The sequence below is a fragment of the Corvus kubaryi genome, unplaced genomic scaffold (assembly GCF_017639235.1).
Source record: "Corvus kubaryi isolate FWS band 111438036 unplaced genomic scaffold, C.kubaryi_AGA036_p1.0 136, whole genome shotgun sequence".
Taxonomy (NCBI): Eukaryota; Metazoa; Chordata; class Aves; order Passeriformes; family Corvidae; genus Corvus; species Corvus kubaryi.
The window spans coordinates 12,081,293-12,106,463 of record NW_024580670.1 but is presented as its reverse complement, the minus strand read 5'-3'; the positions used below and the strand labels follow the sequence as shown (position 1 = coordinate 12,106,463).

General features: G+C 36.1%; 1 protein-coding gene across 36 annotated transcripts in view; it reads left to right on the top strand.

The window, feature by feature from the left end:
* LOC121659406 (sarcolemma associated protein) overlaps window positions 1-25,171 on the top strand; it is a 79,138-nt gene that overhangs the window by 44,692 nt on the left and 9,275 nt on the right. For 4 of the 36 annotated variants that reach the window (XM_042017500.1, XM_042017504.1, XM_042017506.1 and 1 more), the window contains 10 exons: window positions 1,087-1,255; window positions 1,341-1,391; window positions 1,904-1,954; window positions 5,392-5,454; window positions 11,072-11,128; window positions 14,529-14,612; window positions 14,870-14,929; window positions 20,101-20,223; window positions 20,754-20,828; window positions 24,687-25,007. In XM_042017500.1, coding sequence (XP_041873434.1) covers window positions 1,087-1,255; window positions 1,341-1,391; window positions 1,904-1,954; window positions 5,392-5,454; window positions 11,072-11,128; window positions 14,529-14,612; window positions 14,870-14,929; window positions 20,101-20,223; window positions 20,754-20,828; window positions 24,687-25,007 — 1,054 coding nt within the window. Of the gene's footprint in view, window positions 1-1,086; window positions 1,256-1,340; window positions 1,392-1,903; window positions 1,955-5,391; window positions 5,455-11,071; window positions 11,129-12,470; window positions 12,625-14,306; window positions 14,408-14,528; window positions 14,613-14,869; window positions 14,930-20,100; window positions 20,224-20,753; window positions 20,829-24,686; window positions 25,008-25,171 lie in introns of those variants that run through there. The other 32 variants (XM_042017512.1, XM_042017513.1, XM_042017511.1 and 29 more) reach the window with 22 other exon arrangements.

The window sequence follows — 25,171 nt, the reverse complement described above, 5'->3', positions numbered from 1 at the left end:
CTACATATTCTTTAGGTTCAGTTTTAATGTCATTGAAACTGTCATCAGTTAAGTAACTTCCTGAAAAGGTTCCCTCTTCATTCAGTTTGAAAGTTACCATACTTTTGGAGCTGAAATATACTATAGTATAAAATTATGTCTAGTGTAAAACTTTGTATCCAGCTGCTTTTATTTGGACTAGTAACGTTCAAGCTAAACATCTTAAAGGTAAGAGGAATGAAAACTAGAATTAGAAATAAATTTGCGTTTCATGTTGCCTCTTTGTGCAGTTACAACACCACATAGTAATAATAATATGGCTCATCTTCAATCTTGCTATTAAGTTTGATATTAAACTAAATATCTAAGTATATTAATATTTAAGGTCCTTTGTGCTGGAGAACAGAATAATCACTTCATGATAAAGCCTGTTCTCCAAGAGTCGCTGATCTAGATAAATAGGAGTTGTGGACGAGGGAGGTAATGGTGTTATCTCTGGAGACCTGAGACAGTTGTTGCATTTGTCTTGGATAAATACTGGAATTGGAGCCTAGGTTCCTAGTTCAGTACATCAGTGAAATTTTTCTTTCCAAATTAAAATGTTAAATTGCTGGTCTTAAGGCAGTTGTTTCCCCAGCAATGGGTTGATCACTGATGATGATGAGTATACACAGAAGAATCAAAATTGAAACTTATTACCTTGTTTTGAGGGAGGAGACTGTTTGAAACTTATGATCTTGAGATCCAGCAAAGAAAAATGTGGCTTTCAATCAAGTTGGTCTGTATAATGTACATTCAGTTCAGAAGGGCTCTTGGGTTTTGACTGAATTGAGATGCTGGGAGACTTTGGGCATTTCTTAGTTCTAGGGCCCTTTACTGTTGCTGTAACATTTATGTTCCTCAGTCAAAAAGTTAGGTAAGATATTTTGAGATTCTCTCAGTCTACCTGAAGTGAACTTCATGTAAAAGTAACAGATTTTGATTTTTTTTTTCCTTTATCTGATTAGCAAAAGAAGTTACTTATGTACGTTTAGTTGCATAAACGTCAAGAAGATCTATTCTTCCACATGTTAATTTTTTAACATTTTTAAAAATCTTTTTGAGCAGGTAGCAGAAGGAAGACAAGAAGAAATCCAACAGAAAGGACTGGCTGAGAAAAAGGAATTGCAGCATAAAATAGATGAAATGGAAGAAAGAGAGCAAGAGCTTCAAGCAAAAATAGAAGCTTTGCAGGCTGATAATGACTTCACCAATGAGCGGCTGACTGCTTTACAAGGTTAGTCACTAGCGGGGAAGGAACTTTGATTATTTGTTTTTCTTTTTATCTGTGAAATACCTTTATCTTGGACTTCTGTTTACAGTACGGTTAGAACACCTTCAAGAGAAAACTCTTAAAGAACACAACAGCTTAGGTAGGTGTGATCAGTTTCTTGTTTCAAGCTGGTTTCCGGATTTGCTGTTCAGTTACTTTTGTTATGATAATCTTGTAGTCTCGGTGTCTGGTGGAAGAGTTCCTATTCCCAGTTATCCCAGTAAGGAGCTCTCCTGGACTGGTGGTTCCGTGTCGGGGCAGGGCCAGCAGAGGGCGCTGCTGCTGCGGGTGTTTACTCTGGCCCGGGGCCCGAGGCTTGGAGGGGACATAGAAACATTAGATTTTAAAATACTTTTTAATCTATATATGCACATATATATGTATGTAATAGGCAGTAATTCTTTGGAGTTAATAAACCTCTTAGACGTTTGAACAAACAGCAACGTGATCTGTTGTAGGAAACACATCAAACTTTGCCTGGTTTGTCTGATAAGGTGCTTGTGAGGAGGTGGTATGAAAAGCCAGGTACATTTCAAAATGCTGTGTTTATAAAGAAACAAAACCCAGAACATTTTTGTTGGTTCCAAAAATAATGCCCTTTCTTAATCCTAGGCATACAAGTTGACGACTTCATACCTAAAATTAATGGGAGCACAGAGAAAGGTAGTGTATCTGAAGGCTACCTTTTGTCTTATGGTTGATGTTTGAAGATGAAAAAATTCAAAATGTTCTCTAAAGTTTTGCTTGGAATTATTTCTCTTTGAAATGAATTTGTCCACTCCTGACCAGCTTTTTTGCTTTTTTTTTTTTTTTTGCTTATGCTTCCAGTCACAGTGTTGTTGGAAAGTTCCGTAAAATACAACAAAACAACTTGGAGGCTTTGGAGGCTGTCCTTGTTTGTTGGGGTTCTTTTTTGTTTGTGATAGGCTGTCACTGGAATCAGGAGGTGTCTACTGAATGAATGATGTCAGGGTTGTGGCACAAGAAAGTGAAGAGCTCATTGATTGTTTCTCCTTTTAATTTTCCTTTGCAACACATAGACATACAGTATTTTTCTAGTGAAGTTGGGTATGCTAAGTAAAGTCAGCAAAACCTATTTTTTTTATAACGTAAATATGAAAAAAGTGAGTATATAAAATTTATAAATAGTGGAAACTAACTTTTTAAAACTCAGGAGTATCTTTATGTGAAACAGGAATTAATACAACTTGATCTAAGTGATAGGGTTTTTTAGAGGCCAGTTAGTTAAAGCCAAATAGTTTAGCTCATGTGTCTTAATGTACACGAAGTTTTTTGAGTGAAATTGTCCAATATCACATGTAGCAAAAAATATTCCAGTTATGATTCCAGATTGTTTAATTGGCTGAGATGTATTTATCCTCTTATGTAAATTTTAATTCTTTCCTTGATGTAGCTTGCTTCTACAATCTGAGGAATGGTGGTAGGATTGGTTTGAAGGTTTGGGGACCTATATAGAGAACTCATGGTTTTAACCAGTATTCACAGTGTTTAAGGATTACTGGTTTTGTATTTTTGAGACAGAATTTTGAAGCTCCATATGCATATTTGTAAGTTAAGAGGTTCTTAACTAGGGAGACCAATAGCAAAATCAAAAGTTAATCATGACATAACCTCATGGCTGGTCCTTATTGGGACCAGGAGGAGAGATCTGTTAAACACCTACAGGAACTGTACCAAAACCTCCCCTAAATCTTCAGAGTGCTGGTTGCTCTAAGCGTCTTAGCATTTTAGGCCCTTAGCTGTGGTGCACACTGAGGTTGGCAAGCAGGACACTCAATATTTGTTCCTAGTTCTGTAGACTGCCATGAGATTTTATTTTTATATAGATTGATCCATCTTGTTGATGCGTAATTTTAGGTTGGTAATAGCTTAATATTTGATAGAATGGTTAAGAAATGAGTCTACTTTTCTTTTTTTTTTAAACTAGACCTAATTTGAAACATACAGTAAAAGGTGTTGAGCTCTGACTTCAAATATAAATTATTTCATAGAGGAATAATTTATAACATCATACTAGACTTGGTTTTTTTAAAGAAACAATTTTTGTTTGTTTTAAAATTGTTGGTAGGAATGTCATGTGAGTTTTTTAAGTACTGATACCTTTTACAAGTCCAAATTTTAAAATTGCACATTTAAAAATCATTATGTGATTATAACAAATATCATTATATCACTGAAACTCACTTTTTTGGTCAAAGTTGAAGAAGCAATCCTTTTTGGACTTATTTTGGATTGTATAAGAGTCAGTGTCATCTGAATGGATGTGTGACAAGATAGATTCCTCCATTCTATAACTAGCAGTGGAACTTGTGCTTAAACCTGGAAGTTTTAGGAAGCTGTTGGCCGAGTTATTTCTCTTTGAGTACAGACAACATATAACTGCTCATTCAAGTTCTCTTTCTGTGTGTTTATACAATCTATCACCTTGTTTGTCATGCACATACCATGCTATTTCATTATTCTGTATTTTAGCATAGTTTTTCATTATTCTGTCAGTTGTACATTTTTCTGCATCTCTGCCATACCTGATCCATCCCCGTTTCTCTGGCATTTTACAGCTTGCTGCCCTGTGTTCTCTTCATGACAGTCTGTGCCTTTCTGCATCTTCCGGTCCCTTATGTAGCCCTTGTGTGACAGATGGGCAGTTATTTGCTCTGCCAGATTTTGGATTTTGTTCTCTTAAAAGCAGCAGGAAGCAGTTACTGTTGGTTTTTCATTGGGGTTTTTTTGCTGTGTAGTTTTGCATTATTTTAGAAGAACTAAGAATTTTGGGTTTATAATGCAGACTGAGCAACTTTGGGAATTTAAGAGGAAAACTGTAAACCCCATGTAAAATCAGTATGCTTTTTAAAATTCCTTTTGTCTCTCGTTCTCTCAAAGTATGTGCACAGGCACACTACCTGGCCATGACAAGAATAATGATTTTACATTACTTTTTTTCTGTGGCTGTAGCAGCCAAGAGTTGTATTCAGAGTAGAGGAACTAAGAACTCATAGCCTCTCCAGAGGCTTTTCATAAAAAAAGTGTATTAGAGGATAATGGTTAGGCATTCATTTTCTCTCATTGCACATCTGGAAAAGCTGGTGCAGAAGAGAGGAACTTGTTTGTACATCAAGCCCCTGATAAAAGTTGTGTAGAACTAAGTTGTTGCAAAAAGTGGTATTTTTCTCAGTGTGTTGCACCACACCTGGCTTTCATCTTTAAATTTTGTGAGCCATATATTACATAAAGAAAGATATGAGAAATTTGTATATGATCACTTAGAGGACCAGGTAAAAATGGAGAAAAAAATAAAAAGGGAAGTTTAAATATGGAAAATAAATTTTAGAGCCTGGTGCTGTTTTTTAAAAGCTCTGTCCTTGTGGGTTAAAAAAAAGTTTATAGAGTAACTTTGAAATATAGTAAAGCTTAGTTTTGCAGTTGAGCTTCTGATGTCAGAGCTAATGATTGAACAATTTGGTTAGAATGTACCATATTCTGCAGCTTTGTACTGATGACAGCCTTTTCACACTGCTGGACTCTTGGTCAAACAATTTTTGAGGTTCTTCAGAAAGGAAGTGTTTGCACCTTGAAGAGATGCAGGAATTCTGATGGAGTTGGGAGCTGAACAAGAACTTGAGTAGACTTGGGAATGGAGCCCAGTTTTAGGAACTCTGCTGCAGAACTGTCTTTTCAAAGTGAAACTGTTTAAAAAGTGTAGGGAGATATTCAACAACACTTTTAAAATAGAGGGTATTAGATATGAAGAATCAACATGAAGACTAATAAAAAACTTAGAAAATACCCTTTTAAAGCTAATAAAAATTCTGAAGAATATAGGTTAAAAACGTGTGTCTTTTGAAAATGCAGTTGAAGTACTTCTTTCTTCTGATCAGTTCAAAAGAGTAATCTATTTCCTAGTATCCCTCAGACATCATTTCAATTTCATGTCTTGTCTGCTTGCATATTAACTCAGATTTGATTCAAAAGTCCATTGTGAGTACACTGACAAATATTGTTAATATGCCTTTCAAATTTTTTGTTGCATCAATTTGAAAATGATAAGAAGATGTAAACTGAAGTGTTTCTTTCTCTACTAGAGCACTTTCTTTCAAAGAGTGGAGGGGACTGCACTTTTATTCATCAGTTCATAGAATGTCAGAGTGAGTACAAGAGTGTTCACATTTGCTTTAAAAACAACAGAAAACACAGAAAAGGTGGATGAAACCAGAATTTATCACTACTATTTAATGTTTCTGTAGTAGCAGAAATTTTCTAAGTGCAGAATTGTGGCATTGTGGTGTTACACAGATGTCTGGTAGAAGAAGGAATAGGATATCTTAGCTCTTGCAAAGTGATGGTCACGTTGTCTCTTCTTCTCAGCTCATCCATTTTTGTGCCCTGACCAACAAAAGGGTGTTATGTTGCCACATGATGTGTAAAACTGAGTGTAATTTTTCACCTGTTACAAATTAAGTTGAAAGCCTTTCAGTTTAAGCAAATATCCCAGGCAGAAGGACAGACATGAGGTGCCTTTTCACATATCTATAATTTGTCTGATAACTAAAGGCCTTACACATTCTCCAATTAGTTGTAATGAAGAACAAAAGGGAAAACAAGTCCATAGTTTGTATGTGGAAATCCAAGAGACTGTTAAGAAAAACAGAAAATTGCAATACCAATCTTTCTAAAGAGGTGTTATTCTGGAATGTGAAATGTGTTTTTCAAAGCAAATGACTTTTGAAAATGAGTAATGAAACAGCACTGTCTGCACATGTATAATTAAGGAAAAACTGAAGATGTTAATACCTTTTGCCTACCAAAAGAAAAATACCATTAGAATGAAGAGAAGCAAAGTGCTACTAAACTTCAAAAAAACCCAGAGTTTATAGAACTTATGCACGTAAAATTGAGCAGAGAAGCATTTAGAAGCAGAAATAAGACAGTATCTTTTTTTGACATTATGCCCATTGGACTCTTTCCTCTCAAATTTTCACGAGGAAGTTTAGCAGACTTGTTTGATTTTACTTCTTGTGATCCAGATTGCAGTGCCATAAACCGAATGACGTGATACTGCTAATGTTTGTCAAAGCAAATTTAAACTTTATTTATTTAAAAAATGTTTATTTAAAAAAATTAATGACTGCTAGCTGTCTTCTGTCAGGCTGCAGTTTAAAATAATTCTAAATTTTGCAAAGATCTTATATGAATCATCTTTGATCAGTACGTAAAAATGAAGTTAAATGTTTGAGTAAACTTTTTTTGTCTAGACTGAACATGAGGAGCACACTGTGTGATATTCAAATACAAATTGGTTGCCTGTTTGCATTGTTTGGATGTTAGCTGAACCAATTTTGACAAAACCTAGATTAGTATCACTTCGGCAAACTAAATGTGATCAGTCTTGTCACTATTGAGGAGGAAAAGTGATCAACAGTATCTAGTAAAAGATTTTAAGATATAAAAAAAGTACTAAGAAGGGTAAAATTAAGATCAGTGTATTTATGCCTACCCTTTCTCGAGACACTGAAAGCTAAGAGGGAAGACACTGCAAGGCCTCGCCTGCTTCACTTTTAAAAGAATGAATATGAGTTCAAAAGGGTTCAGTATCTTGTATTTTTTATGACAGTCTAAGTTTTTACTCTCACATCAAGAAAAAATCCAAATCATTGGCTCTTGTATTTCTTCTTGGACCGAAAGTTTGCCTTTTCCGCATTCAAATGTGTTTAACTAGGCCTCACAATATCATGAGGTTAAAAACTGCAAACTGTACAATGTATTCTTTATCTTTTGTACGTAAATGCTACCCTTCAGTCCTACTCCTATTCTTTGCTCTGTGTAGCATCAAGGGTTGGGAACTCCTGGGAAGAAAAAATACAGTTCCAGAGATTGTCAGGAACTCAAGTTTTAAGGTACACAGAAAATAGTGTAGAATAATATCGTAAAGATTGGCAATACAGAGAGAATAAATAGTTAATCATGTGGTAGTATGTTGGGGTTTTGCCCAGAGATTTAAGTATTGAGAGAGGAGCAGGTTTATTATTTAAACAATAATAATACAATAAAAATCCCAGAAACCAGATGGCTTGTAAAATCCTGCTTCTGCAGGTTTTTAAAGATATTTTGTAATTATTTTTATTTTTTAAGCACAATGCGCTCACAGTATCATCCAGTAACGTGTCCTGATCTGTAACATCTGTGGAGTGTTATGAAATCTGGCTCTGAATGATCTGGGAAGTCTGTTACTTTCTGATCATTACATCCAGTTCACTTGTTGCTCATTCCATAGTGGTTTTTTAGTAACCACTGGTGAAAATCAGTGGTATCAACAGCAGAAGTCACGGTGCTTCTTTTTGACTAGTACATGATATGCATTATTAGCAAAAATGTGATGATGTATAGACCAAAGTAAGATTTGTTGCCCTGCTAGATTCCTGTCTTTCACATCCAGTCTAATCCTTCATTTGTGTCCTGATTTTTTTCCCTTACTTTGTGATTTTTGCATTTGATTTTAAATGCAAGTCTACTTTTTTTTTCTTTTCACCAAACTGATTTTTGCAAATTTATTAACTGTAGTTTTTTGATGGATTGATTGATTATTTTTGACTTTTCCTTTGGACCTGCAGGTGTCAAGTAAAGTTAAAGCTGTTTAGTATCACTTTTTTCAGATGGTTGGAAATTTGTATGTTGAGGGACAGGTTTTTTATTGGTTTTCAAACCTGGCCTTCTTCAAAACTATTTTGATGCCAAAATACAAATATAGAGGGGCCATGTTACTTAAGTGATAATTTTAATGTTAACAGATCTTAGCTATTATATTGCACATAGTGATAGGCAACCCAAATCTAAAATGGAGTTCTTAAATTGAAAAGATAATAAATGCCTAAAAACCTAAAGGAAAGCTGGCTTTAAGCTGCATTCATCAGCAAAAGGAAATATGAATTATCTTAGAAATGAACTGAAAGCTTAACTTCACAGCAGATTGTATCAGTAAAAACATTAGTTGTATGCATCTCTGTGCTTTCTGCTAAGTAGGGAGTGGATTGCATGAAAGCTAAAATTCTTTTGTGCCAGAAATTAAAGATAGGATCCTCACCCTAAATTATATTTTGGTAGCCAAGACTGTACGTCTTGATCCAGGGAAAATACGGATTTAAAAATAAATTTGGTTTATGAAGTTTTCTGAAATAGTAAAATAAAAAAATGCAGGGATTTGAAAGAGATGTTATAAAGAAGACATCTCTTTAGCTTTTGCTTTCTGATTGTTGTCTGGATTCTGCCATTTTTAGTGACTAGGGTGGTAACAGTGAAAAATAAAATTCTGTGTAGTTTGGTGATACTAACATCCAATTTTCTGTGTATTATCTAAATACACACCAGCATGCTGAAATAAACTACCTTTTTGTTGGCTTATGCCATATATTAATGGTAGCGTTATTGAAACACAGAGAATGTTCACTCGTTCTGGAAGTTAGGAAAGGTGTCAGTCACCAAGTGCAAAACACTGACTGTGCCAGCTTTGGGTCAGGCTGGGCAAAGGGACTTGTGTGCTGCTGCTCGAGGTCTTGGCTGAAGAAACAGTGCCAAGGAGACACCTTTTGTATAAATGGTGAAATCAGTAATGGACACTAGAAAGCAGTAAGCCACCACAGAAACAAAAAAAACCTAAAGAAAACATACCTGTAATTTCTTTTAGTCATGGAAATGGAGTGTGAAGAGCTGCTGCAAAAGTTAGTTTGGAAAACATCTGTGCCAAGGAGGGTAGTCTGTGTTTTGTATTGTAATTATTCGGGGTTTAGCAGTTACTGAATTGTGAAAGCTAACAGATCTATCAATTCATAATGCTAAATTTTCCTCTGTAAGCTGATTATAGAAGCCTATTTTAAGCTAGCAGCCTAGCATGGTTGAGGTGTTACCCCTTCAGATCAAGCAGTTGAAAGCTACTTGCTTTTGCATTCAGCTGGTTTTTTCAGATCTACAGGGAGAATTCCTCAGCTCTTTCCTTGCTGCCTTCCCTTCCACCTGTCTTCTAGCTACAGCTGAGTCCTGGAATTATCGTATATGAAGACTTTTGTTTAGATTTATTTTATTTTAATATGGAAGAGGACTCATGATATCACTCGAGCTCCTGACTTGTGGCTGCCAGTAACTTGATTCCTTCCACGGTGCCTTTCTCAGTGTAAGCACAGTCATTCTCACCAGCTCTGAGGAACTCGAGGCTGTTCTGAACTTGGATGATGAGTGATCTCTTACAGTTGCTTGAGACCTAAAGCCAGTCCTGAAAATCCAGTGTTGTGTTCTGTGTATTTCTGAAGCAGTATTAGTAAAATATTACACTAACGCAGGATAATTTTTGTTGATAAAAGTAGGTGGAGGGAACATCTGGTTTAGACTGCTTTATCTGGCTGTGGGGGAGGGTAGAGGACGGGACAAGCTTTTGGTCATGAAAACCCGACTTCAGGGCTTTTTGTCTGGAAGCTTGTATGCCATCTATGGTTGTAAAGGATATCTCCTCCCAGATCTTGTCCTGCATCTGTCCTTAGATTGTCATAGTTACAGCAACGTGCCGTCAGAGTAATCTTCAAAAATACTTGAAGCTGGAAATTCTGACTAAAGTTATTTCATTTATTTTTTTTAAGTTAAAAATTTGAAGTGGATTTACTGTCATTCAGCTTCCTTAGTCTGAACTCTCCTGTTTGTGCTGTTCATTCAGCCTTCTCTGTGTCTCAGTTACCTGCTAACAGCACATGGAGTAACCAGCAAACTGCATTCCCTGCCTGAGTATCAGGGATCTGGGAGGGAGAGCACAGAGGGGAGGCAAAGGCAGCTTCAAGCCTGATATTTGAGGGACTAACAGCTTTTACCGTGGTCAAAATCTACTGCACAAAACCTGCAAAATCTACTGCACAAAAACCGAGGACTTGATCTGTAAGATGGGACCCTCAATAATTCTGTGTTGGCATCACTTCTTAAGGAGTTTGAAATAATGAAATCTCATCTGAAAAAAGAAGTGAATTATTCAGTAGTTTTTTTAGTGTCTTTGATTAATCCAATCCTGTTCTTCCCTTGGTGTTCTTGTTTACCTTCATGTCCTAGCAGCAGTTAGGATGCAGTTAGCTATCTAGTCTCAAATTCCACTTCTAGGGTTTTTGTGCACCTCACATACATGGAGTAGACTTCCCTAAAGTAGACTTTTTATAAAAACTCCATTTTTCATGAACCTGAATGTGATGCATTCCTGATTTTTTGAAGGTTTGTGTAGCTCTTTTGAAAGATTTCAACAAAGAAGGGCTATTTCTGTGTACCTTTCACAGGCACTGTTAAAAGCAATTGTGATGTGGAGGAGACTTCTCTACTGCTGTTTTATTGTGGTGCATTTCTACATTTCTGCTGTTTTGGGTGGATGTCTGTTTCAGGCAACCAGCTCTTCAAATTCCTTTTTTGATCACAAAACTTGAGAAATACATTAATTATTTGTTGCTTCCTATTAGATTTTTTTTTTAAAGTACATAAAGTTAATTTTTCTAAATTCTCATTAGTGACCTGCAGCATTATGTAAGTTAATAAGGAGAAATAATTATGCACTGTATCACAAAGTTCCAGTAGGCTTGTGTGCTCTGTTTCATTATTCTGTACCAGAATAAAGTTTTTGTTCAAGCCTGAGTAGGAAGTAATATTATCAGCTTTTAATTTGGTCATGGAATGTACTCTATGTAGATGCGTGCAGGGAAAAGCTGGTTAAATTTGAGCTCGGAAAGTAACACTTATTTTGTTTGGCAGACAAGATCATAGATGAAGGACATCTAACCAAAGTGGAAGAAACAAAGCTTTTGAAAGGTTAGACTTCTGGATTATTTAACTGTTTTTGAAGCATGCTTTTTCTGTCACTCAGTGCATGTTCTGTGTTAAGCCAGCAGTTTGAGTTTTGATTGAATATGCATTTGAGGAGAAATTCAATAAAGGGGAGGGAAATTGTTTGCTGAATTCTACTCCAAATACTATTGCAGGGTAAAAAGATTTAATGGAAACCATTTTTGGAGATGGAGTGCATGAAATGCTAGTCTCAATATTGACTTAGTTCTTACCTGAATATTCATTAAAAATATATATATGTAATAATTCTTATAAATTCAATTCAAGCTTTAATGCCTGCATGAATTCCAAACAGGATTTTGGTTTTGTTATAGGGCTACATGGAAATAATGTTTGGTGTAATGTTTGGTGTAATTTTAAGTGTTAAATAAAAGTGTATTTTAATTCGACTATTTTCTAACTTACACCCTCATAACTCTAAAATAAGTATTAACTTCCTAAATGTGTCTTTTCCAAGTAAAATGTATCTGTGCATCTCTAACTCTTTTCTCTAATGTGTAAAGCAAGTTAAATTAAAGGAGCCAATTAGAAAAGACTTACCTTGTCAAGGAACAGTTATCCTAACCCTATAATGCCAAGGTCAGGAATGCTGCAAAGTGTGCAGGTCAATATTTCCCGTGTATCTAATAATGTACAATTGTTTGCTCTTGCAGGATCACTCCTCTCTTGCAGCTTTTTATTGATGTCTAGACATACTGCCTCATTTCTTTACCCTCTGTCCTTCCACAAAGTGTTGTTGTGTTGAATAAATGTTAGTTTGTTAAAAGGTCCAGTGTTTTAGAGATACTTATTTTGTCTTCTCTTCCTTTAATGCACAGAGTAGCACCTTTAACCCCTTTCTGTATGTGAGGAAGCTATAGACAAGGTGCCATATTTGGCAAAAGAATGCATACAGTAACTGTAACGTAATACTTGCATGCCCCTTCCATTGCAAAGCCCTGAGCTATTTTTAGTGTTTGGTAATATATTCTAACTCATCAAGTATGATGTCAATACATTTTAATATACTTTATCACTTCGGCTATATTTATTCAGCTCCGTTTTATTATGGGAAATAGGAACAACTGCTGTGATATAATACAGTACAGGAAGGGGGTTTGTGCTTACGACTCTGGTTCCAGAATAGGAAGCAGGTTTCTAATAATTTGTCTTTTTGACTTCTGCTGCTTCACATGTAGAACTGGTGCATCTTTCCTCTGGTGCCTAATCTTTTGTGCCTTGTTTCAGAGGGAGGAGGACAGGAGGGAGGAAGATGCTGGTGTACCGAGGGTGGTTGGGGAGGAAGTATATAAGGGGGAGCTGTGGTAGAGACAATTAATTCAGTGGTTGGAGCTCGCACTGTTCCTCCCATTTTGCACAGAGCAGTATTTCTATGGATGCCCAGATATGGTAAAGTTAGTTGGAAATGGATCTTGCTCAGCTTAGTGCTTCTGGATCGACCACTAATATAACTGACATGGGTGAGGCTTTTAGGTTATACTTTTCTGAATAGTTTAAAAAAGCATGTATTACTTGGTTTAGTAATTATTGCAGTTTCAATGACAGTCCTTTGAGCTTGATTCTATATGATAATGTAAAATGTTTTGATTTGTAACATCTTTAGATATTAGTTAAAAACCTTATTCCTAAAAATAAGAAAGATCCCTTTTTGTTTTAGCAAAGAACCACCCCCAAAGATTAAGTTTTTAACTACAGCAATCATGATGAACTTTGAAGTCTGCTAAAATCATGGGAGTTGTTTGGAATAACTGCCAGGTCTGAACCTCTAATGTGTTTTAACTGTACAGGTGCTTTTTCCCTTCCTCTTCTCCAGTTATTTTGGTTGCGTTAGGATGGGAAGAGTCTGGCTCTTCATCAGCTGCTTTGTTGTACCTGCTGCCTTCTGTTTCATGTATAAATAGATGTTAATCTGACACAGTTATAGAGAACGTTTCATGTTAGATGAAGAAAACTTCAGGGGTTTTTTTTCTGTTAACCTGTCCATGTTCTGTCATGTGGGTTTCCTTATGTAGGTGCACAGGTTGTCACCAGTTTCCACTTACTTAGTTTTGGAGAAATTTAGTTCTGTGTATTCTCTCATTGTTTGAAAAGATGTCTCATTACCCCTTTGGTTTTTACTTATTTTCATACACTAACCCTATTGTATAACACGATTTATTTATTGATGTGCTTCTTTCTTCGTGTGTCCTGGTACTTCATTGTTGCATGTATGTTATCGACATGTGGTGAAATTATTTGTGTTCTCTTTGCTTTTCTGCATGGATGGTAGAAGTCTGTGTACTGGGAATGCTGTATTGACCCCTTTTTTATATAATATCTCTGCCTGGAACTTGAGACTCAGAGGAAACCTCTGTTAACCTGCAGGTGGGCAGCAGTGCTGTCAAAGCGAGGCTCCGAATAGGCAGCCAAGAAAGATTTCATTTTGCATAACCTCACCTGCATGTTAGTGACAGTTCTTTGCTGACAGACCTGCTGGGTTAGCCCACATACAGAGATGGTGTGTCCTTTTTTGATGGACCCATCAGAACTAAACCAGAATTGTTATTTAAGACAAATTTTTAAAAGTATATTTCAGTCACATATAATATTTAGACTTTGAGTCAGGGGTGATTCTGTTTGGGAAAAGGATGCACTGGTGTAATTAAATCCCCTCATTTTTTGAAAATATGTGATCTCCACTAAAAATCTAGAACTGGGAAAAAAAGCCCAACAACAAAAAAAAAAACAGCAATCCAAAAAAACCCAAAACTGTCTGGCTTCACTAAGCTGTATTATATATGAACAGATATTTCATGAAGGTTTTTTTTTTTTGGTGGAAAGAACATACACTGCTTTCTCTTAATACAATTTAAACTGAAAATTCTTTCTAGGAATTAGTGTATTAATTTAGATTGCTGTGATTCTTTAATGGTTCACACCACACTTATTTTGAACAGTACAGTATGTACAAGACTTGTTGTTATTATTTTATTTGTCCAAAATACTGAGGCACAGTTTTATTCTTAACAGCAGTTTCTTTCTAACTTGCTACAGTATCTGCATTGTTCTAGTCTTCTTTTCTTATTTGTTTGCTGATTGAATCAGCTTTTCCACAGTTCCAGCTGGCAAGAACACAGCATTAACCCAAGTTCAAGCTGTGCACGAGGCAGTTGCATCCCCTGTTAGAGGCTAGGCTGGGTTAATGACTCCAGGGATGCAGAATCCATTTTAGCCCAGACTTGCAAAGAAATAAGCAAACAGCAGGTTTTTAACTGTTTCTTGAACCAAGTCGTTTTCTGTTGACATTTAGCAGTAGTTTGGTGTATAGGAGAAATTATGAACAAAGCATTGATTGATTGTCGTTGCTTTTCCTTGTCTTTTGCAGAGAACCAAGCACGAGTCAAAGAATCGAACGATTTGTCCGACACCCTTAGCCCAAGCAAGGAAAAAAGCAGTGACGACACTACAGGTAAGAGTTTAACTGAGATTTCTGTAACCTCAAATTGGTTTGAATTAAATCTAGGTAATCAGGAGCATTTTCTGAAAAGAATGGAGTGTATTATGCAGAGTCAGATGCAAGCTTAGAACAGGATTGTCTATTTTGCAGCTTCATAATTCAGCTCATGTAAATTGAGAGCATAAAAGCTTCTCTCCATGTAAAGAATGTGTATATGAGAACTGTCTGCAGTCTGCCTGCTCTCTGAAAGGTGTGGGGTTTTTTTTTAGATGCTCAAATGGATGACCAAGATCTAAATGAACCTATTGCTAAAGTAGCTCTTCTAAAAGGTAAACAAATTCACTTCTGCAACTTTAGATGCATAATCCGTATATGTAATCTTTTTACCTACCTGGTTTTTATCAAATGTGCATTAAAGTAGAATGCTGGAATTCAAAGATTTTAATCATGTAGTATAAAGAGTTAAATTTAAATATCAGTAATGACTGCTTTGGGCGATGTGATGTAAAAGCACACTTTTGAGTGTTGCTATAGAAATAATCTGTGTATAGAGGTAATCTCTGCACTCACCAACGCTATTCTAGGAATTTACATGTTATAACTTTGACTTGAGAAGTAGAGTCAGCACACATTTAAAATTGATAGCTGTGGAGAGGAGGGATTCTTCCATCACTGACATTTTTCAAGCATTGTCAAATTTTACTTGCATAGCTTCCATCACTGTCAGAAATGCTTCTGTTAGTTTGCATCTGATGGGTTAATCAAAACAAGATCTTAGATTTTCTTTTTAACACAATCAAGATTTGAAGTTTGTGTTATAACTGTAGTTAGAATGATTGCTGAGGCTTAGCTTTGAGCTTCATTGCTATAAAAGTAAATTTTTAAAATTTTTTGTATTGAAGACATATACTTAAAACTTAATTAGCAAGCAGATATTTACATATTCATTAGCTGAAAATTTTTGTGGCATATTAATCAGTTATTACATTTAGCTTACTGAAAATCATTTTATGCTTCTTTAACAATTAGACACTCGATAAGATCTGTAAAATTATGCTCCTACTGGGATCACAAATAAAAAAAAAAGTCACAGTTCTTTGTGATTCAGAAAGACAGGAAACCATAACGGAATGTAGGAGACCTGTAAAAGAGCTTTTTTCTGCAATTGTTTACACTCCCTTATTTTACAACAGAAGGGCTTCCAAAAATTGCACAAATTACTTTTGCTGTTTGGCAACATGTATAAAATTGAGTGTGATATTTCCCAGTGGACATCAGTTCAGCAAAATAGTTTAGAAAGGAGTGTTTGAGATACTGGGCATGTTCTGTTTCGGGTTTGCTCTAATATCTGCAACTAATAGCAAGTATATTCAGTGACTTCCTATGCTAGAAGGTAGAACTCGATAAAGTTGTTTGTAGTGATTATAATAGTCGTTCTTTTGGTTATAAAATTGAGGTTGGCAGCAACTTTTCCACTTGAGGCTATTTATGGGCATTCCTATTTAGCTCTCACAAACCATTAAAAAATATCTGTGCAATGAATCATTTGCCCTTTTAATTTTTATGAAGAGCTTATAAACCCCACAGTTTTGTTTGAGTTTTTTTCAGTAAGGTATTTCATGTGCCTGACTTTGCCCTAAAAAGGATCTTATTTGCCTCAGAGAGGTTTTCAAGTGGACTTGTTATGCAGTCATGTAATTAAGGAAGAGTGAGAACATTTCTGATCTGGTGGCTGTTTGGAATGCGGAAACAGCCGCTGGAAAAGGCAGTGGTCTTGTCGGAATTTACAGAACAAATTAATGGAACAAGAAAATTATGAGACTTCTAACTGCTGTAGTTTTCTTCCAAGCATTTTTCATCAAAATTTCTGAGTGCGTTCAGGATTTGATTCAAGTTTCTACAAGTCAGAATCTGGCAAGGATGGGAAGGGGGGAGGCTGTCACAGATTAGTTGGCTTTGTTTTTTTCCCCACAAGGTAAATGACTTTATTAACCATCCATAACAGTTCCCTGGACACTTCTGTTTAAACAGGCTGTTTGTGACTACTTATTGCAAAGTTAAGGACAGGTAAATGTTAAACAGATGGAAAGAAGCAATAAATGTCATTGGAAGATTGGTAATCTTGTTCTTACTTACCAGTGTCCCTGTGTTTTCATAGTAATTACAAGACTGATCCATAGAATCTTAGCAGGAAATGTTTTCAGATGAGGGTTTGCTGAATAGTGGTAATTTACATAAGAAATTTTGAAAATCAACAGTGGTCAGTTGGATCAGAAAGTTTAGGAACCATTTGTTTTAAGTGAGAATAGCCAGATACTTTATTTTAAATATATGATACAGTTTCCTCCATGTGGATCTTACAAAGCTAAAGAAAATCTCAAGAGTTTTAATTGTTTTGTCTGACTTCACCAGAGTACCCTGAATATTGTCTTCTGAATAACCTGAGAAATCCTGCAAAATTCTGAAAGTGAACTTTCAGAAGCGAGGCTTGAAGAAATACCAGGCTGCTCATAAAGTTGCTTCCACAGGCCAAGCATATACAGATAAGGGATCAGTTAAGACCACAGCCTGTGTGCTTCTGTTATCAAAAAAATTGTTTTAAATTAAAATTGTTAAAAAAAAGCTTTTTAAGCAATTTTAAAATTACCATTAGAGTCAATGTTAAGGGAAGCCTCACTGTACTTTTGTGGGAAATACTGGTATTAATTGAGAACATTTCTTACAATGTGGCAAACAAACTGATCACAGATTAAAATTTTCCATGAGGTAGAAAAAAAAGAATGAGGGTTTTCAAATTGCTGTATTTGACCTTTTCTTTTTTATTTAATTTTTTCTGGCACCTTGTTGTAATTAATGGTAACTCCTTAGCCTTCTCCGAGAACAGTTAGTCGTGATGTGAATTGGCTTCTTAAGGGAACTGATTCTAAGTGTGATGATATTTAATAGTTTTATTATTTATAAATAGGGCAGTCCTACTCATTGAAGAAGTACTTTTTAAAACTGGAATTAGCACAAAAATTGTATCTGCTTTGAGCTAAAAGACATTAAATTTTCAGTTTGGGTAAGACTAAAAAGCCAATATTCTCTTGTGCTTATGTTTCTTGGCTTTTGATTTAGAAGTGTGTCAGGCAGATGGAAATTCCTTTTTTGTGTTGAGGTAGGAAAGAGTTTACCCTGATGGTGCCTTTGCTAAACAGATTATGTTGTCCCTTAAATTGAGCCTCTCATCTCTTTTGAAGCAGTACTGTCTTTTATGATTTGTGCTTTCATTGACTGGAAAACACTGCCACCAGAAAGTTCATTTAGGGTGTCTGTTGTTGGATTTGGGACACTGCTTCTTTATCAGGTGTGATTTGAGCATAATCTGTCAACTTCCTCCTCCATTTCTTCTGAAAAGTCTCATTAAGGAGGGCTGAAAGTCTAATTGCCCTAAATCTTTATCCATGAGAAGCTAAGAACAAAACATGTTCAGTAAAAAGAAACTTGGATTTAGAACTAATAAACTATAAAACAAAGTATTTGGATGAAATATGTAGTCCTCTCTGTTCTTTCTGCTCTCATAATTTTGTTCTGAAAAGGTCTAAAAGCACATGTGTGTCCCCAGCTCTGCTCAAACCCACCAGTTCATTACTGCCAGAGCAGGAAAAACAGCCCCTTAGAGAGATGCAGTATGAATGCTTTAGCACGATTTGCTTAAGAACTTTCTTAATTAAGAGAACAAGAAAAAAAATCTACTTTATTGGTAACACATACAGCTAAATATGAATGTCAAAAGTATAACGATGAATTAAATTATGGCTTTTTATTTTTTCTTTATTAGTGAGAGGTCCAGGCAACCAAAGCAATACTTTTTCTAAGCCTTTATCTTAAATCCATATGGTCTGTAGTTGCAGACATTTATTGAGCAGGTAACTGTGTAACATGTCCCTTTTCTATCCCCCTTCTCCAATGATACACAGCTGGAATTCTTTCACCAATTTCCTTCCTTTACCTTTGATGTTTTATACCTTGACCTTTGTGTTTTTCAAATCCTGTACTGCTTAGAGTGTAACTCTGAAGTTTCTTGTGGCTTGTTGGTTTCTGCTCTCTCAGGCTGGGTAGACATAACAAAAGCCTCTTCTGGCCTGCACTCCAAGGTCACCCAGCCTGTCCTAGGCCCAAAAAGTATAATCCAAAGAGCTTCTAAGGGGGGGCAAGCAGAGGGGAAATGACATCATTGAACTGAAGCTTTAATTGGAGAATTAACCATGATATGCAAATGAACCAAACCTTTAAAAGTGTGAAGAACCTGTGACCTGTCGTCCATCTTGGCATCCATTTTTGGCAATAGCTTCTGGCTCCCAGGGGGTACCTTTGAAAGCCTTTCAAATAAATACCTATTTTATTCTTTTACTCCTGCCCAGTCTCTGTGTCTAAAAGGCCTCTTAAGGCATCACCTTTCTCACCAAAGGAGCTTTATATCAAGTTTTAGCCCTGTACCTCTAGAGTTTATTAGTTCTGTTTGTGCCTATTGAAAGATCAGTTTATGCACGGACACTGCTTAAGGAAAATCTAGTAAATGAGAGTTTGCTGCATGCTGTTCCTGGCTTTGCAGAAGCCTGGAGGCTGGAGTGTTCCTGCATCTAATTTCCAGTGTGTGCCCATTAGAGGACACTGCTCTTAGTAACAAATACTTAGTTTTCCTCTTTTAAATTCCTCCAAAACTTCAGCTGTAAAAGTATTTAATTTGTCTGTGACTACGAGTCATCTCTTGTAAGCACAACAGGCATTTAATATGCATTTTAGCTAATACAAAACTTATGGGGAAGGGAAAATGGTTTTATTTAGTATTTAAATAACGTGCATAGACTTATGATCATACTAAAGATATACCTAATATTTTAAGACATAATAAAAAAAAATAAAGTGCAATATTTATCTTGGTATTCACTAAGGCCACTGAATGAAATAAGGAGGCTTGAATTTTCTTCTTTGTCTTAGTTTTGTTTTAGAAAACTTCCCTAAATTTTTCCTTTCCTTTTTGGTCCCCCGAGGGAGAGGGAGGGGCTGAGCCTGGCAGTGTGGTGAGTGGGTGGCAGCAGTGAAACACAGAACAGCAGCTCTTGTCTGAGCCTGTGCACTGAGACAGGCTTAGAGCAGTTTCCTTTAAAAAGAGACAAGTGGTAAACACAGTCAAGGATTGTCTTAGGCTTGTTGTTCCGTGTTTTTGTCAATCCAGAAGTCCTTGCCAGGCTGTATAGTGTTTTTAAAAACTCTCTAATTCTTCCTTGTTATTTTTTTTCATACTGCATGTTACGTACAATGAATGTTTTGAGGTTTGCATATGTTTTACTACTTCTAAAAATATATTAATATTTTTGCTAATATTTGCCTAATCCAATTTTGAGTTTAATTTAACTAACTTTGGAAGATTTGAGTAAAAAGTTGCCAATCATCACATGGCAGTGCAAATTAAACTGTTGTACAAATTTATGATTTAAAGAAAATGTTCTTTTACCAGATGAATTGCAGGGTGCACAATCAGAGACTGAGGCTAAGCAAGAAATTCAGCAACTGCACAAGGAGCTGATTGAAGCCCAAGAGCTAGCTAGGACAAGTAAACAAAAATGCTTTGAACTTCAAGGTGAGACCCAGATCAACTTGGTTCTGTAGGGTATTTATCAGGTAGTTCAAGATAAACCAACATGTTTTCGTAGTACTGAGTACATCCTTGAACACTGTATATTTCATCCTTAGTCAGATAATGGATGTAATTGAATGTCTTCAGTGGTAGCTCTTTGTTAGATCATCCTATCAGCTATGTAGCTCTATTGTTTTTGACAGGAAATAGTATAGTCCAGTTTAATTTCATATTTACAGGTTTGTTTTTTTTCTCCCACACCAGTTTTCATTTAGCACACATGGAGTTTTCGGGTCAGGCAACAGATGATATTAATTTCAAATTAATTGTAATACTACCACAATAATGGAATGATGTCTTAGTATTAACTTTTATTAAACTACTTACACAGTTACTACCGTTGATAACTTCCTGAAATAATATGTTTGTTTAATCTGTTCATTTAAGGGGAGGTTGTGAGTAAAATTAATTATACAGCTGAAATACATGTTACTAACAAAAACTCTTGGGCACATTTTCACTTTTATTTATAGCACTCTTGGAAGAAGAGAGAAAGGCATATCGAGTGCAAGTTGAAGAATCCAACAAGCAAATTAATGCTCTGCAAGGTAGGAATTTCCCCCCCACACACACACTCTTTAGGGAAACAATATAGTTTTGAGTGTTTCTGTGGCATCATAATCCCTAATAAAGGAAAATGTTTGAGTGTATATTTTAAATCTGATTTCTTTCATCATATCTTTGAATTTTATTGTGGAATGTTTCCTGTCAATTCCTATGGTTCTAATAGTCATTTAAAAAATGCAAAAGATGTAATCTGTAATAGATACCTCTTCTTCATCTCTTTTTAATCTTCTTTCTCAATTTGGAATGATCCAGGGATTCTTATTGGGAGTGCCTTCAGAGCACTCAGAAGCTTAGGTGGTTTTGTGATACTCAGTCTCTTTATTGTAGGATCCTCTTAATGAAATTTTTCATTCAGATCCACATCCAGCATCAGAGCATGCAGTAAAGTTGTTGCAACAGAGACCCTGTCCATCCTTTTTTGAAAATTGATATAACCAATCATGCTTTATTCAGCCCAAAATGATTACAGCAGGATGTAATCCCATGATTTACATAACTTCTGAGTCAGTCACATATTCTGTATCACATTAACTTGTCATCCATGCATGTGAGTGAGCCTGTTGGTCGAGTCTGTCAGTCTGTCCAGACTTAAAGCCAAAAAAGGTTATATTATGTTGTGATTTCCCTAGAGCAAGCATTAGTTTGAAGAGCTACTCAGCCACTGATTGTTACAAAACTAAGGAGCTTCATCCCTTGGGATCTTTGTCAGCATATCATTTGCTTTGGGCCTAAACATGTCTGGAAGCAGATGAGCAGACAGGCAGGTGGACTGACAGCCCTGACTTTCTGAGGAAGTCAAAATAGCCCTAGAAAATTGTTTTCTGGGCAGTAGTTTGTTGTGTACTGTGTCATATACTAGTTACACTGAAAAACTTAGGTAATAGCTGTTTTATGTGACTGTCAGAAAAGAATCTTTACATTTTCTGCCATTGCTCTTGTAAGGAAGAGAAGCTTATAGAATGCTCATCTTCAGAATGACAGGAGCAATTTAATTTTGAGTGTTATCTTGCTAATAATGAAAATTCTTCAATTAGTAAATGCCATAACAATGATTAGAAAATATTTGATAATTATTTCTGTGCAAAAAAAAAAAAATTTTTTCCTTCTAAAAAGAGAGAATGAAAGTAGGAACTTGACAGAGCCAAACTTAATTGCAAGATTCCTCTTCTCAATTCAGTACTTTTTTGTTTTCTGGATCCTTCTCAAGAGAGGTCTTGCTAATGTTCCCTCCTCTCTCTGTTGTAGTTCAAAATGTTCTGATGTTCATTGTGTGTTTTGCTGCTTCCCAAACTTCTAGGGTGTGACAGATCTCACAATTTGGAGGAAAGGTGTCAGGATTCTCCCTTGGCAGCTCCTGTGAACTGCAGGGCAGAAAAAAACCCAACCAACTGGCAGCTTCATGTATTTCTAGAAGTATTTTTGTGGAATCAATGTTTTAGGCCAGCCAGTGTTGCTGGCTTTGTTTGTGATAGAGAAGAGAAAGTGCCAGAGAAACAACTGAGGTCGTGTCTCTACATGTCAGATTCATTAGATGAACACATAGGTAGAGCAAGGAAATTCAAGTAACTTGTTGCTCCTTATTAAAAAAAAAAAAAAAAGAAAGAAGTGAAGCATTCAGTTTAGATGAGGTAATGACTTACATAAACAAGAGATGTAATGGAAGTTTTCTTTCTAATTGTCCTCTCAAATTATACCCAGTGCTTCAGAAACGGTTCCCATATTGTTAGTAGTAATTTTCCTGTGTAAGTTATTTCTACAACCCCACCAAACTTACAACTCGTGTGTGTCCTTGGATTTTCATTCCAAGACTGTCCAAGAGCTTGTTTTCACGCCTGAACGTCTAAAGGGAAAGCTGTTCACCAACAACATGCACAGAATAAAAAAAACCACATTTCTTTGAAATGCTGCCAGCACCAAGAAGCAGGAGTTTAGCTTGGCTTGATGAAGAAAATACTATTGGGAAGATGTGGTTTGCATTCCTTTGCTCAGGCACCTGCTGTATTAGCAACTTGTAGTTCCTTATGTTTCAGTGCATATTATTTTGGTAGGTTCAAGGCTTCTAATGTAAGGATACATGGAAAGGCAATTGTTGATGCATCATGTGTTGTCTTACTGTCAGGTTGTTCTCGTTCACTGCTTCGTTTGCTGTTCTGTTAGTATAAGCCTGTGGAAATTATTTTCAAACAAACGAGGTGGTAGTAAGCCTCATTTTGCTCATATATATTTAAAAATCCATCATGCTGCAGATGTCTTTGTTATGGAACAGATAGACTATTTCATCCTTTACAGAATTGCCATGAAATTAATTTACTATTGTATATAGTAGCTCTTAGGTATTACAATATATAATAACTACCATATTTTTTCCCATTATGTCTTTTTCCTTCAGAGTGAGGAATTGGGTAATTCATAGGTTCTTTAGTGTCTTCAATGAGATAAATGTCTTGCTGGAGCCTGTTTAGAGGAGGGCACAAAAAAGATGAATTTTACTTCTTCATTGCACATCAACAAAGTTTCTAGGTTGTACCAGTATATGAATTCTTTCTGTATGGCTATATAGGTAGCTACTGAAAAACATCAAGTATAATTGTCATGGAGGTGCAAGTCTCTATTGAGTACCTTTGATGTTCTATCAGTTTACAGCAAGACTCACATTCTTCCTGTCATGCTCTATAATGGACTGAGAGGACAAAAATAATACAAGTAATCTAGGAAGGTTACTCAGCCTTGGTTATCCTCCCCAAGCTTTTCACTGTCCTTGTTTTGCCCTTTGGTTCTGAAACATACAACTTGAAATCTGTAATTCTGACCCCCTACAGTATCTTACATTAGGCTTTCAAGTGCTCTTAAGAATTTTACCTTTTCTTCTCAGAGTAATTCTTCAGTAATTTAACAATTGCTTTTCTGCATGTTGGAATCATGTGAAATACATTTTTTTTAAAAGTGAAACTCACAGCAAATTAAACACTTTGCTCCCATCAATCAGGGTTACAACTGTAGTTCTGTTGTTCTTTCATACTTCCCTTTCCTCTGTACTGTACTTTTTTTTCCAACCGTTCACAATGGATTCTATTTGAATATGTGTTTATGAAAAATTGTGCTCAGAGATGTCTTTAGTAATGAAAGGGTTTTAGATGGGAATAATTTATAGGGTTTGCTTCATGCAGAAATGTCAAGTAGCCTCGTGTATGTGACTGCTGCACATTTACAGTAAGCTGTAAATGCTAAAGGACCTTCTTCTAGCTCACAGTATACTTGGTGCAGCTGTCCCTTTCAATTTAAAATTCATCTTGTGCTTTGAAAGATGCTTTTTGCACAGAAATAATGTTTATTTCCTCTACTGCATGTTGAGAATGGAGTAGAAATTACTCTGTGCCTCAAATATTTATAGACATCACAAGTTAACTGCTGAACAGGCAAACATTTCCAGTGTAGCTTTGCAAATGTTTGGCTTGTGACAGAAGCTTTCCTGCTTTTCCTCTTGTCCCTGAAAGCCCCAATGTCCTTGTCCTCTAATACTTGTTTTGCTTACAGTGATGTTGAATCTAAATCTTGGTTTCAGATTTTGGAAAGTTGTTTTGGTATCACATACACAGCACAGCCTTGGCTAAGAAAGCTTTGTCCAGACATAATTTTTGTTTCTTTTGACTCTCTGTATTACATGGTCCACATACTTGTGTCTTTAAGGGTACAGCATTTGACAAGAGTAATGTATTTTTTCAGTTGCTTTAGGCTTCTTTAGTCCTGTTAAATATCAGTATGTTGAGAAAGGGAGGTAGGGTTTTTAGGCTTTTTAAGTACAGTTTGAAAAAATATGAACACGAATGTCTGCTTTCCAGCTCAGTTGCGAAGGTTACAAGAAGAAATTGAGAATCTTCGCAAGGAAAAGGAGAATGAAATTTCAACCACTCGAAATGATCTAGTGAGTGCTCAAAATGAGATTCTGTCACTTCAAAAAGTAGCAGAAAAGGCAGCATCAGAACGAGACACAGATATCTCTACACTGCAAACCGAGCTGCAGACAGTGCGAGCAGAGCTTGAACGGTGGAGGAAAGATGCCTCAGATTACGAAAAAGAAATTGTCAATCTGCAAGCCAGTTTTAAGCTCAAATGCCAGCAATGTGAGGAGCAGCAGAAGGAAGAGGCCTCTCGCCTGAAAGGTACTTGTTTGAAAGATGCCACAGAGCATTGCTAACAGAGCATCCTGCTCAGTGTGGTGAATGCCAGTTATTTGAATCACCATTTGTCTGTTGCCTGTAGTCATTTACTCTGTGTGTGTGTCTGTCTGTATACACACACACACGTATGTATTTGTGTGTGTACC